General features: G+C 49.4%; 1 protein-coding gene across 1 annotated transcript in view; it reads left to right on the plus strand.

The window, feature by feature from the left end:
* Window positions 1–5481: 5481 nt before the first annotated feature.
* The window catches only part of ptprk (protein tyrosine phosphatase receptor type K), a 114123-nt gene continuing 106590 nt past the window's right edge, over window positions 5482–13014 (plus strand). Inside the window, exon 1 of the mRNA XM_084453757.1 lies at window positions 5482–5639. Coding sequence (XP_084309883.1) covers window positions 5567–5639 — 73 coding nt within the window. The 5' untranslated portion in view covers window positions 5482–5566. The remainder of the gene's footprint in view (window positions 5640–13014) is intronic.

The following is a 13014-nucleotide window of genomic DNA, read 5'->3' on the forward strand; positions in this document are numbered from 1 at the left end:
ACACTTTTCCTCGTTCTTTCCCATAAACATATTGCTGATTATTACCAATACAGCCGATGGATGCCAGCTACATACTTTCTTTTGAATATTTTTTTTTTTCTCCAGAGTTCTGATGTCCAGAGTTCAGATGTCCAGATTTCTTATGCCCCACGTTCTGATGGCCAGAGTTCTGATGTCCAGAGTTCTTATGCCCCAAGTTCTGATGTCCTGAGTTCTTATCTCCAGAGTTCTTATCTCCAGAGTTCTTATACCCCAGGTTCTGATGTCCAAAGTTCTTATGACCCGAGTTCCTATGTCCAGATTTCTGATGTCCAGAGTTCTTATCTCCAGATTTCTGATGTCCAGAGTTCTTATGTCAAGAGTTCTGATGTCCAGAGTTCTGATGTCCAGAGTTCTTATGTCCAGAGTTCTTATCTCTAGAGTTCCTGATGTCCAGAGTTCTACTTGATGCCCAGCGTTGTCCTATCAGTCAGAAGAGCTGCGATCAGCAGCAACAACAGTTGTGTTCTCCCATAACAGTGACCTGATGCGAGGAGGCAGCAATAAGAGCAGATATGATTAGCAAGCCTGCAGCCTCCAGTCTAATCCGGTTAGGAACACAGCCGCGACCAATCACGCTCACTAACCAACTTAGCTGAGTTAAAACGGCCAGGTAATTGGATTGTAATTTCAACTCTCTGAGATATGTGGCAGTTGCCAACCTTTTAATCAATGGACAAACTGATGTGATGTCACAAATCATCATTAGAATAGGCATCCCATAATTATTATAGGAGTGTTGCGTAGCATCTAGAGAGGTGCGGGAAAATAAGGAATAAATGCTGCCATCTCTCCTGAGATGAAAGCAAATTGCGACTCTGGTGACATACAATATTATGATTGTTTGTTTTTTTTTTGTTTTTTTTAATGCTCAATACCTCACGATAGTGTTTGAAATTCATTGTTAATATTTCTCCTCCGTCTCAATTCACTGGACATAGTCCTGAACCAGCTGGAATGGGAACCAGATTCTAGACGATAAATCCAGTTGGAAACAGGAATTTGGTAGAGATCCACATTATATTCAATCCCTCCAATAGGGAGCAGAGAAGGATATTTAGTCTGATTGCTCCTGCAGGCTCCAAACCACCTCTGCTGCATCACGAAGCTGGATCAACATTTCAAAGCTCCTGTGAATGTTTGCACCTGCAAGAGCAGATCAATACCTAATGCAATTAGGGGACAAATTAACCAGAGAAAAAACAGGTTAGGAACCAATGTACCAAGGGCACAATGCTTTGTTTGGTGTGATGAATGGTGTTGTAAGAAATGGAGGGGAGCTCGGACCCTGTGTCATTGCCTGTGGAGAGGAAACTCGGGGAGGAAATCCATATTAGGAGTTTAGCTACAGGCAAGCTAATTAAGCCAGTTTTAATAACACCCGTTTATTATCACAACCGCATATTCATGACTCCCTGTCAGCTGTGGGCTGTTAGATTAGACTGCAGAGATGCATGGATGGAGACAGGAGGGTGCCTGGGACTGGAGTATCCTCTCTGTTCTCTCTCTCTCTCTCCTTCTCTCCCTCTCTCTCTCTCTCTCCCTTTCTGTTCTCGCTCTCTGTCTCCTCTCTGTATCTCCCTATATTGTTGGTCTCTATCTGGTCTCTCACACTTCCACTGTATCTAATAGAGAGAGACGTGATCTGTATCTAGAGAGAAAGAGAGAGGGATGGAGGGGGCGACAAGTAGAGGTGGGGACGACGGACGGACAGAGCGAGTGAGAGAGTTGAGAGTGTGTGAGAGAGAGAAACACGGTTTGACAAATGAAGCTGTATTCACGTTAAGTAACCCACTCAATCACCATTAGGCTAATTAAATCATAATAGGCTGTATCACTCCCTTGTTAGCACTGAGGAACATGCCACTTAACTCTGAGACAATCCACAGTCTAGGTAGGTACAGAGACAGATACACAGACAGGCAGACAGACAGACAGAGAGACAGACAGAGAGAGAGACAGACAGAGAGACAGAGAGACAGAGAGACAGAGAGACAGACAGACAGACAGAGAGACAGACAGACAGACCGACCGACCGACCGACCGACAGACAGACAGACAGACAGACAGACAGACAGACAGACAGACAGACAGACAGACAGACAGACAGACAGACAGACAGACGGACAGGTACAGGTTAGAGGGTGAGGCTTGGGGAGATGATGGAAGCAGAGAATGAGGGGACTAATCTAAAGGTAGAGAGGGAGAGGGAGGGATGTCTCCAACCAGTCGTCTCGTCCCTGTCAGTTCCTCAAGGGTAGTTGTAGGGCCTGAGGGAGGGTGGAGAGAGGGGTGAGAGAGGATGGGGGGGGTAAAGGAGGGGAAGGGGGAGGAGGACAGGGGTCCAGGGAGACAAGGACAGGAGTGTAGGGGAGGACAGGGGGGAGGGGCTTCATCTCTGTTCTTGGTCCAGGTTGGCCTGGAGGCATGCGCCTTGGCTGTCGCCGCGACTGTCACACCGTTGGCATTGCACCTTCGCCCACCATCTGTCCCCAACACCGTACGGTTGCCATGGTATCACAGCATCCTGGGCCAAGCGGGTCTGGGCTGCACCTGCCACGTCCAGGTGGGCTCAGGTGGTGCCAGGGGAGGACAGGTGGAGTGGAACCCTGCGCCAGGAACCAGACATCCCCAAACCTGGTCATATGCAACCACTGTCAAATACTTTTAGTTTGATTTCAATCTCCCAGTACAATGAAGCCAGTGGCACAGTCCCAAAAGTGCAGACTCTGAGGTAAATCAAACAGTTTATTTCCCCAGCCATCCCAGAATGCACCTCAAAACTCCTCCACTATAATGAAGTCATTCAAGTCAGTCAAAGGATTATGACCCATATTAACACCATAATGCCTGAAAACCTAGACTTCCAGTTTTCATATTGCTACAGACGACGCCACTACACTTCCCCTTCCCACCTGGACAAGAAGAACAATTATGCAAGAATGCTATTCATTGACCATAATAGCTCTGCATTCAAGACCATTGTTCCCTCCAAGCTGGTCGTGAAGGGCAGGATCCCAGGCTTTAACACAGGGAACTGTAACAAGATCCTCGACCTCCTGAGTGGAAGACCCTATAAGCAACAACATCTCCTCCACACTGACTGTCAACCCAGGAGCCCCCCAGGGCTGTGTGCTCAGCCCTGTGCTGTTCTCCCCATTCACATACGACTGTGTGACCAGACACTACTCTTAAAGATCACCAGTGACCTGACCTGGTCCTTCAACACCACCACCATCATCAGGAAGACCCACCAGCATCTGCACATCCTCAGACGGCCGAGGAAGTTCAGGATGTCCCCGCCACTGTACTCACAAACTTCTAGATGGAGAGTGCCCGACAACTGCTCCACCCCCACACCCCCCCCCACCCCCACTGCTGCTGAAAAAAAACAACATTACTATTCACACTTATATCTTGTATTTTATATGTTATTGTTATATTGCTTTCTTATTGCTTTTCTTATTTCTTTTATGTATTATTGACTGTGTACGTGAGGAGAAGCACTCAAGTATGCATCTCATTGTACGTTGCGCCTGTACACTTAGGGACATTTTGAATTTGAACACCGCAGCTGTGATGTGTGCTAGCGGAGAGGAAAGCTCTGCTGAACAGAACAGAGTAACACTTTCCCTTCTTCATGTCACATGTCTGCTCCTCCCTCTCCTCCTCCTCCTCCTGGTTATGCCTCCTCCCAGCTGTCTGCCTGAGCATGTATGTGCTACTCAACCTGTTCAGCAGGTCCACACATCAAGCACGTTTCTCTGTGTGTCGGTACTGTGTGTGTGTGTGTGTGTGTGTGTGTGTGCCTCTGTCCTCTGCTCCTATCTCTCTACTCCTGCCTGTCCTCTAAACTGTCCTCTCTATTCCTGTCTCTCTGTCTCTCTACTCCTGTATCATTGTCCTCCTTACATCTGTGTCTCTGTCCTCTCTACTCCTGTCTCTCTGTCCTCTCTACTCCTGTAGCTCTGTCCTCTCTACTCCTGTCTCTCTGTCCTCTCTACTCCTGTCTCTCTGTCCTCTCTACTCCTGTATCTCTGTCCTCTCTACTCTTGTCCTGTCCTCTCTACTCGTCTCTCTGTCTTGTCTCTCTTGGATGCTCCAACTATGGCTCTTGCAGAGACTAGACTGGTCCACTAAACCTGACAAGAGAGAGAAGCACACACACAGACAGACAGGCACAAACACACAGACAGACACAAGCGCAGACACACACAGACAGACACAAGCGCAGACACACACAGACAGACACACACAGATACAAGCACAGACACACACACACACACAAAAGCACAGACACACACACAGACAGACACATGCACACACCCACACACACAGACAGACAGAAGTGAGACGGGGATGAGGAGAGAAAGGAGAGAGAGAGAATGGGAGAGGGAGAGGGGAAGAGAAAGAGACAGAGCTGTAGAGAGGGAGACGGGGGAGAGCAGTAGAGAGGGGGAGAGTAGGAGCGACAGAGCAGGAGAGAGAGAGAGCGAGAGAGAGAGAAGTGCTTATCAGTACTGGTGTTTGAACAGTGTGTGTTTCTTTATTCTGCCCCTCCTCTTTCCCCTCCATCTGACCTGGGGCCTTGAGCTACGTTAACGTTCACTTCGTCCCCCCCTGCCAACCCTCGCTCGTCCCCCTCTGCCAGCCCTCGCTCGTCCGTCCCCCCGCTGCCAGCCGGGATTCGTCCTCGCTGACGCTCCCGCTCCCCGCGTGTCAGAGCTAGCCAATCAGAGGGGCTTTGCTCCGCGTTGTGAGGGGATGAGTGTTCGCTGTCCAAACATTTGTGACACCTGAAATTGGCACATTCCTCTGCCTGTGGTCTCCCCCGCCCACTCACTCCCTCCCTCCCTCTTCCACACAGAGGAAACCTTTGATGTTATGTGTTTACATAAAGGCTCTCCTCTACCTACCTCTCTCTTGTCCTCTCAGCTCTCAATGCCTATTTTCTCCTCATCTCTTTCTCTCCTCTTGGCACCTGCTTTCCTCTGTTTTCTCTTTACCTCCTCTCATCCGCCTCCCCCTCCCCTCTGCTTCCCAGACCTCAATTGACAGGTCGTTTGACCCCCGAGACGTCCTGCTCCGACTCAACATTAGGATAACACGCAGTTACGCACGCTAAGCAGTTTTAATCAACACAAACCGCTTGAGAGTCCATTGGAACCTAATGCAAAAAAAAAAAAAAAGGTTATTGTGGATTGACTATGAGAACAAGGCAGCACCTTTTCCAGAAACAACAGACCGCAGAGGGCTCGTTGCTGCGCGGCCGTTCGGATTGTCGACGTTAGGGGGCGCCTCCAGTCTCTCTGTGTGACCGCCGAGTAGAGTAGAGCCCCGCACCGCACGGAGCTCCAGCCGCGGAATCGGGGACAATACTGACGTCATGGACTTTCACTCCGGCTCGCACTGAAACAAAGTATCTGGAGGAGTGAAGCGGGCGAGAAGAATGGAGCGCCTGAATCCACAGGGATATTAAGAGAGGAAAAACTGCCCCAAAAACTTCTAGAAACTCCAACAAACAAGCATGGATACGTTGAGGATCCGCTTCCTATTGATCCTCGCTCCGGTTCTGCACGCCGGAGCTCAGTTTGTCCCAGGTAAGACCTTTATAGACCCGAGTCTGTGTGCCGCCGGAGCCTGTAGGTCGGAGAGGAAAGTTGCGTGTTGTGTCTAATTACTTTCCAGGTGTGCGTCCAGTTTTTGCATACCTTATAGTGTCGATTCCCGAAAAAGTTTACGAAGAACTGTCCAGATAGGCTATGTCTAGTTTTGTCTTGTTGAATTGTTACCAATCATTTAAACCAGATAGTGTTTACCATATGCCCTTCCCTCGCGGCAGGTAGGCTGGGTGTTTACGGTTAAACGACTCCAGGTTTTAAACCATGCAACGATCGAGTGCCTTTGTCGAATGCACAGGTTCGGTAATGGCACGTAGGCTACCGTGCAAATGGTAAAAGTTACCGGAGCCGCCACTGCATTGAAAAGATTTGTATGAACACTTTACATTTGGTTACCGTAATCTGGCATAGGCTAATGCTTTACATTTCCGCATGAATTTGTGCTCCCTGTCCACACATTAGTCATTCGTCCCAGACCGGCTGCAGGGAAACTCCGGGCAATAAACTGTGCCCCTCACATCCAAGTTTACATGAAAATCATTAAAAACAGGATTCATGATTGCATGTGGGCTACCCATCTAGACACATGGGTCCGTTTTAATGCTTATTGGAGTACATCATGGAGAACATTTTACTTTTAAATGAATGTGTAAAATGGCACCAGTGTTTGGTTTTAGGGTTAGAGAACCGGGCAGTGACTCTGATAAGGCAGGAACCAACTGCACCGATGGAACCCGTTATTGACCAAACGTGAATTGTTTGTTTGGAGTAAACACGATACACCTAAACTATTGTTCATTTTTATTCAAAGTCAACATTAAATAGCCTACATGTTGTTATTATAGAAGTGTCAACATATGTGAATGTGGATATTTTTGCCTCACTTGTGAAATGTAGCCTTGCCTAATTGTTGTTACAGAAAGCGAAATAAATGTAGCATAACATCTGTGGCGCGGTAGGCTGGCACAATGAGAGAAGCCGTGTTGAACATGGGTCACAATAACTAATACCTGTGGAAAACATAACACCACTTTCTCCTGGTCCAATGTTGTCCCTTGGATAGTCTGTCTGTTTTGCCTCTTTGACAGAAGTGGGCTAGGCCTAATTATTTTCCTTTTACCACTGACAAACCGCTAATTTTAGCAGTTGCAGTTATATATTGATGTAAGCCTACAGCTTGGATTTGGGTGGAGGATGAATCAGCCATCAGACAGTTTTCCTGTGAAACAGAAATGTGAGACTTGGCCGTCTCTACCGGTAGTCTCGAGGGAGCGAGCTCGACGGGGGGCCGGCGTCCTGCGGGCTCGAAAACATTCCTAAATATTAATGACAAAGGACGTGTGAAACACTGTCTGTCATTTGCATTAATGCCTATTACAAAGTCTTCAAAGACCCCAATTCAATTCTTGTTTTTAACGGAAGAGTAGGCAATCAGCGTTCGTTTACAATTAACATGAATTTTGAGAATCTTAAATGGGCTATGCAATCTTGTGCTCAACATAGTCAAACGCCCCCGATTATCACGCACTTTGTGACATAAAAAGCCACTTTGTTGTGACCTTGTCCTTGTGGCATCATCCGTGCCATGGATTCTATGGACCCTTTGACGGTAGATTCACTGCGAGGCCCCCGACGGTCCGACCACTGATCCGCAAGCGCGGGCGGCTCACATCTGTGGCGGCGGAACCTCTCGCCTCATCCTCAGATAATGCCCCGCTGGCAGCGGGTGGACTCGGAAAATCAGCTGTCGACGTAATTGCTGATTAATTCATCAGAAAGTCTTAAGCAAGGATTAATTACATTAGCGTAATCAGAGCCGCGTGATGACAAATGGCAAATAACACATTTTGGAGATTGATTAGTAAATTATGTTGATTATACCGCCGGTGTTATGGAAATGAACTGGAAGATCGCTTTACATTTGTGAGTCAGAGTTCTGAACTGCACGAGGCGAGTCTGTGTGCTAATCCACGTATTATTCTCTGTTGCATCTGGCCGCAGCGCAAATGGGACACGCAGAGAAGGGTGAGTTACTGAGCTGAGCTGATCCCGTTCTGTCACCTTCATCATCATCACCATCACTATGACCGCTCCGATCTCAGCCCCGGCTCCAGGGCAGAGCTAAACCCCCCAGCCCCAGGTTCAGTCCTACACCTACCAGCCCCCGGCCAGTCCAACCCCCCCCCCCCCCCCCCCCCCCCCAAGCCTCAGTGCTCTAGTCCCTGCCCAGCTCCGGCTCCTGTCCTAGCCCTGTACCACAGTCCCAGTCTCCCAGTCCTGCTTAATAGTGACCTTTTGTTCCTTCCACCTTGAAACCCCCAAACAGCCCCTACCCAGCTGTCTCCATCTCTCTTTATCTGTCTCTCTCTCTCTCTCTCGGTCTGTCTGTCTCTCTCTCTCTCTCTCTCTCTCTCTCCCTCTCTCTCTCTCTCTCTCTCTCTCTCCCTCTCTCTCTCTCTCTCTCTCTCTCCCCCTCTCTCTCGGTCTCTCTCTCTGTACCTGCAGAGCTTTGGTAATGACCTGGCCTTTATAACACACACAGGTCCTCCGGTTCTGGATCATTCCGGACTGTATGAGGAACAGGCAGGGTTTAGCTGCCGCGGCTACAGGAGAGAAACACTTGATGTTCGACGCTGTTGCGTGTGGTTAAGGGTGCGGTAGTGAGTGACCTCCATGTTAATAGCAGCGCAATGTGGCATTAAAGTGCCTGCGCGCGTGCATGTGTGTGCATGCGCCCGTGCATCCATGTGTGCACGTGGGGGTGTCTGTGTGTGTGTGTGTGTGTGTGTGTGTGTGTGTGTGTGTGTGTATGTGTCTGTGTGTGAGTGTATGTCTCCCAGGAGAGAAGGTCATTAACCAGCAGGTAGACTGGAAACAGCGGGAGAGGAGCAGCTGTCACTGGTCAACTGAGACTCATAATGACCACAACACTTCTCCTCTCCCGTCCTCTCTACTCTCCCCCTCCTCTCTCCTCTCCCCTTCTCTCTCCTCTCCTCTCCCCTCCTCTCTCATTTCCTCTCCTCTCATCTCTCCCCCTCCTCTCTCCTCTCCTCCTGTCGTCTCCTCTCCATGGCAGCCTTTTATTTCTTTACCAGTCTGACATTCAACTGTGATGTGATGTCTAGAACGTCTGTGTGTGTGTGTGTGTGTGTGTGTGTGTGTGTGTGTGTGTGTGTGTGTGTGTGTGTGTGTGTGTGTGTGTGTGTGTGTGTGTGTGTGTGTGTGTGTGTGTGTGTGTGTGTGTGTGTGTGTGTGTGTGTGTGTGTGTGTGTGTGTGTGTGTGTGTGTGTGTGTGTGTGTTTGTTTGTTTGTTTGATGGACCCAGTGCTGCCCAGACTCCTCTATCTCTTCTTTATGACATGCGAGGACGCAGACCCAGAATGCTGAAGAAGGAGAAGGGGGGGGGGGGGGGGGGGGGTTGAGGGGGAGAGGAAAGGAGAGAGTGAAAGAGAGAGAGGTGCACCTCCTCTCTCCTAACCCACTCCCTCCTGAGGATCAATACCTGACAAAATGTGTCAAGTGACTTTGCAGCTGTATGGATTCTGTATTTTGGCACGTCTGTATAACTTCCCCGTGGTAAGGTGTTTATTGGTGGACGTACTTGCCTGTGCCTGCCCGGTTCCCTGTCTGAGAGAACAGGATGGAGGATGGTGGCAGGACAGGAGGACAGGAAGTTGTTGCGGTAAAGCTGACAGACAGGAAGACGTCGATTCCTCCATGCTGAACCCGGATGTAGTGGGCTGTGTTGAGGTGTCCGAGTTGGGGTGTCAGGGTTTGTGTTGGGGTGTCAGGGTGAGTGTTGGGGTGTCAGGGTGAGTATTGGGGTGTCAGGGCTTTAGTGTTGGGATGTTAGTGTTAGTGTTGGGGTGTCAGGGTTCATGTTGGGGTGTCAGGTTGGGTTTTGGGGTGTCAGGTTGGGTTTTGGGGTGTCAGGTTTAGTGTTGGGGTGTCAGGGCTTTAGTGTTGGGGTGTCAGGGCTTTAGTGTTGGGGTGTTATGGTTAGTGTTGGGGTGTCAGGGTGAGTATTGGAGTGTCAGGGTGAGTGTTAAGGTGTCAGGGCTTTAGTGTTGGGGTGTCAGGGTGAGTGTTAAGGTGTCAGGGTTAGTGTTGGGGTGTCAGGGTGAGTATTGGGGAGTCAGAGCTTTAGTGTTTGGGTGTAAGGGCTTTAGTGTTGGGGTGTTATGGTTAGTGTTGGGGTGTCAGGGTGAGTATTGGGGTGTCAGGGTGAGTGTTGGGATGTCAGGGTTAGTGTTGGGGAGTCAGGGTTAGTGTTAGGGAGTCAGGGCTAAGGTTGGGGTGTCAGGGTGAGTTTTGGGGAGTCAGGGTGAGTGTTGGGGAGTTAGGGTGAGTTTTGGGGAGTCAGGGTTAGTGTTGGGGAGTCAGGGTGAGTGTTGGGGAGTCAGGGTGAGTGTTGGGGAGTCAGGGTTAGTGTTGGGGAGTCAGGGTGAGGGTTGGGGTGTCAGGGTGAGTGTTGGGGTGTCAGGGTGAGTGTTGGGGAGTCAGGATTAGTGTTGGGGAGTCAGGGTTACTGTTGGGGTGTCAGGGTGAGTGTTGGGGTGTCAGGGTCAGTGTTGGGGAGTCAGGGTGAGTGTTGGGGTGTCAGCGTCAGTGTTGGGGAGTCAGGGTGAGTGTTGGGGAGTCAGGGTGAGTATTGGGGAGTCAGGGTGAGTGTTGGGGTGTCAGGGTGAGTGTTGGGGAGTCAGGGTCAGTGTTGGGGAGTCAGGGTGAGTGTTGGGGAGTCAGGGTGAGTGTTGGGGAGTCAGGGTCAGTGTTGGGGAGTCAGGGTGAGTGTTGGGGAGTCAGGTTGAGTGTTGGGGTGTCAGCGTCAGTGTTGGGGAGTCAGGGTGAGTGTTGGGGAGTCAGGGTGAGTGTTGGGGAGTCAGGGTGAGTGTTGGGGAGTCAGGGTGAGTGTTGGGGTGTCGGTGAGTGTTGGGGTGTCAGGGTGAGTGTTGGGGAGTCAGGGTGAGTGTTGGGGAGTCGGGGTGAGTGTTGGGGAGTCAGGTTGAATGTTGGGGAGTCAGGGTGAGTGTTGGGGTGTCAGGGTGAGTGTTGGGGAGTCAGGCTGAGTGTTGGGGAGTCAGGGTGAGTGTTGGGTTGTCAGGGCGAGTGTTGGGGAGTCAGGGTGAGTGTTGGGGAGTCAGGGTGAGTGTTGGGGAGTCAGGGTGAGTGTTGGGGAGTCAGGGTGAGTGTTGGGGAGTCAGGGTGAGTGTTGGGGAGTCAGGGTGAGTGTTGGGGAGTCAGGGTGAGTGTTGGGGAGTCAGGGTGAGTGTTGGGGAGTCAGGGTTATTCAGGTGGTTTCTTGAGGTTTTTCTGAAGTCAGATGGTTTCCCAGGAGATTATAGATGGGTAGATGGGTAGCTTGAGGTTAGCATTAGAGTTATCTGAGTGTGTCCCAGTGTGTTAGATATGGCTTTGTGCGCGCGCGCGCGCGCGTGTGTGTGGTGTGTGTGTGTGTGTGTTGCTGTATTACTTGGGGTCTGAGTGCTCTACTTAGTGTGTGTCCAGCCTCTGGTATAGCCCCCTCCCCCCTGACAGATGTCTAGATAACTGGACTAATAGAACCACTTCAGCCTCTGCCAAAGCTACACACATGATGCTGTAGGCATGTAACACACACACATGCCTGGGGAGGCGTAACAGCGCGTTAGAAGGTGTTGACGAGCCACCGCTCCCAGCATGCCTCAGTCCGCCCAAGCCGCAGTGTCTCGTGGGTAATTTGGACAGTGTGAAGTCCCCCGCGATTGGCGGAGAAGGACGGCGAGTCTCCCAGGCCGCGTTGTGATTGGCCGAGGGCAAGGCCGGGGGATTAACGCGGTAATGGAGGAGAATCCTAAAGCCTGACGGAGCTCTGATGCTCTGATCGCTGCTCTCAACTAAGCTCCTTTAGTTTTTAGAGCCGACCGGACTCCTCCTGCAAGAGGGAAAAACCCCTGGACTGTGATGGACTTGGAGTTGGACTTGTTTGTGTTTTCTGCTGGAGGGCTTAGACTTAAAGAGATAGAAGATGCCTGCATCATCTCCATTGAGATTATAATGATGTTTCCTGATCCCAAATCGACAACACTCTGACCACTGTAAACCCCCCACCCCCCACCACCCCCCTTCCACCAATCCCCATCCCGGTCCCTAATTTGACTATAACAACAACATTGGCAGCGGCGGCAGTAACTCTGCACGTTAAATTCAACGTGGCCCACTTTACTCCTGGCTGATAATGTGACTGGCTGATAATGTGACTGCCAGGGTATTTGGCCTGGCCAAAATCCATGCTTATTGAGTGCGCATGTGTGTGTGTGCGTGTGTGTGCGTGCGCGTGTTTGTGTACCTGTCCTCCTCTTTGTCAGTGAGTCATGCCAGACAGTCCTCGGCAGAGGCCTGTGTGACAGTTTCCACAGTCATAACCGCAGAAGATTAAAAAAAACTCCTATGCCTGTGAGAGGTGACGGTAAACAGACCTTCAGCCTCTACTGAGTGACACACGCACACACACACACACACACACACACACCCCACAAACGTGTGTGTGTGTCTTGCTTATCACCATAGTAATGAGAAAGAGTCTGTGGGTGTGTGTGTGTGTGTGTGTGTGTGTGTGTGTGTGTGTGTGTGTGTGTGTGTGTGTGTGTGTGTGTGTGTCTGCTTTCATACTCAGCGCTGAGCTAGATGAGGTCCCTCATGTATACTGCTCTCACTGAAGATACATTTTCTCATGTTTGAAAGAACATATCATCTACAAATACTCATCCAACTGCCATTCATAAGCTGTTGTAAATACACTTCTTTATATTGCGCAAAAATATAGATAAGAAAATCTGTTATGTAAAATAGATGTCAAATATTTGAATTAGAAATATTATTTTGTATTATATATTTTTATTTTCTGATGCATATTGGTAAAAAAAAATCTACAATGCCTAAAATGCTATAAAAAAATAAAAAAAATAAAAAAATAACAAATGCCACAGTGCATTATGGTTACACTTTCCCTTCGCTGTGGCTAGTATCACTACAGCCATAGAATCACATACCGCTGCTCAATGACATCAGTTAATATTGTAGGTTACCATGGTATCATTTAATACCAGTGGCGGACTGGCCATTCGGTACTGAAGTGGGCCAGCCTAGTGGTTAGAGTTAAAAAATAATACTATATTTAATAATAATAATAATAGTAGGCAAATGTTTTCCCTCAGTAATGCAATAATGCTGGCCATGGGCGGGCTCTCCCATAGTGCCGTTTTCAGGTAGATGTTCAGAGTGAACTATTACGATAGGTTAGCCTTGTTGTCAATCCTATGTTTTTGAAAATAAGCAGCGGCCTCTTCCAATTTGACAGATCCTCGTTTTTCTTGAA

The sequence above is a fragment of the Borostomias antarcticus genome (genome assembly GCF_949987555.1).
Source record: "Borostomias antarcticus genome assembly, chromosome: 19".
NCBI classification, from domain to species: Eukaryota; Metazoa; Chordata; class Actinopteri; order Stomiiformes; family Stomiidae; genus Borostomias; species Borostomias antarcticus.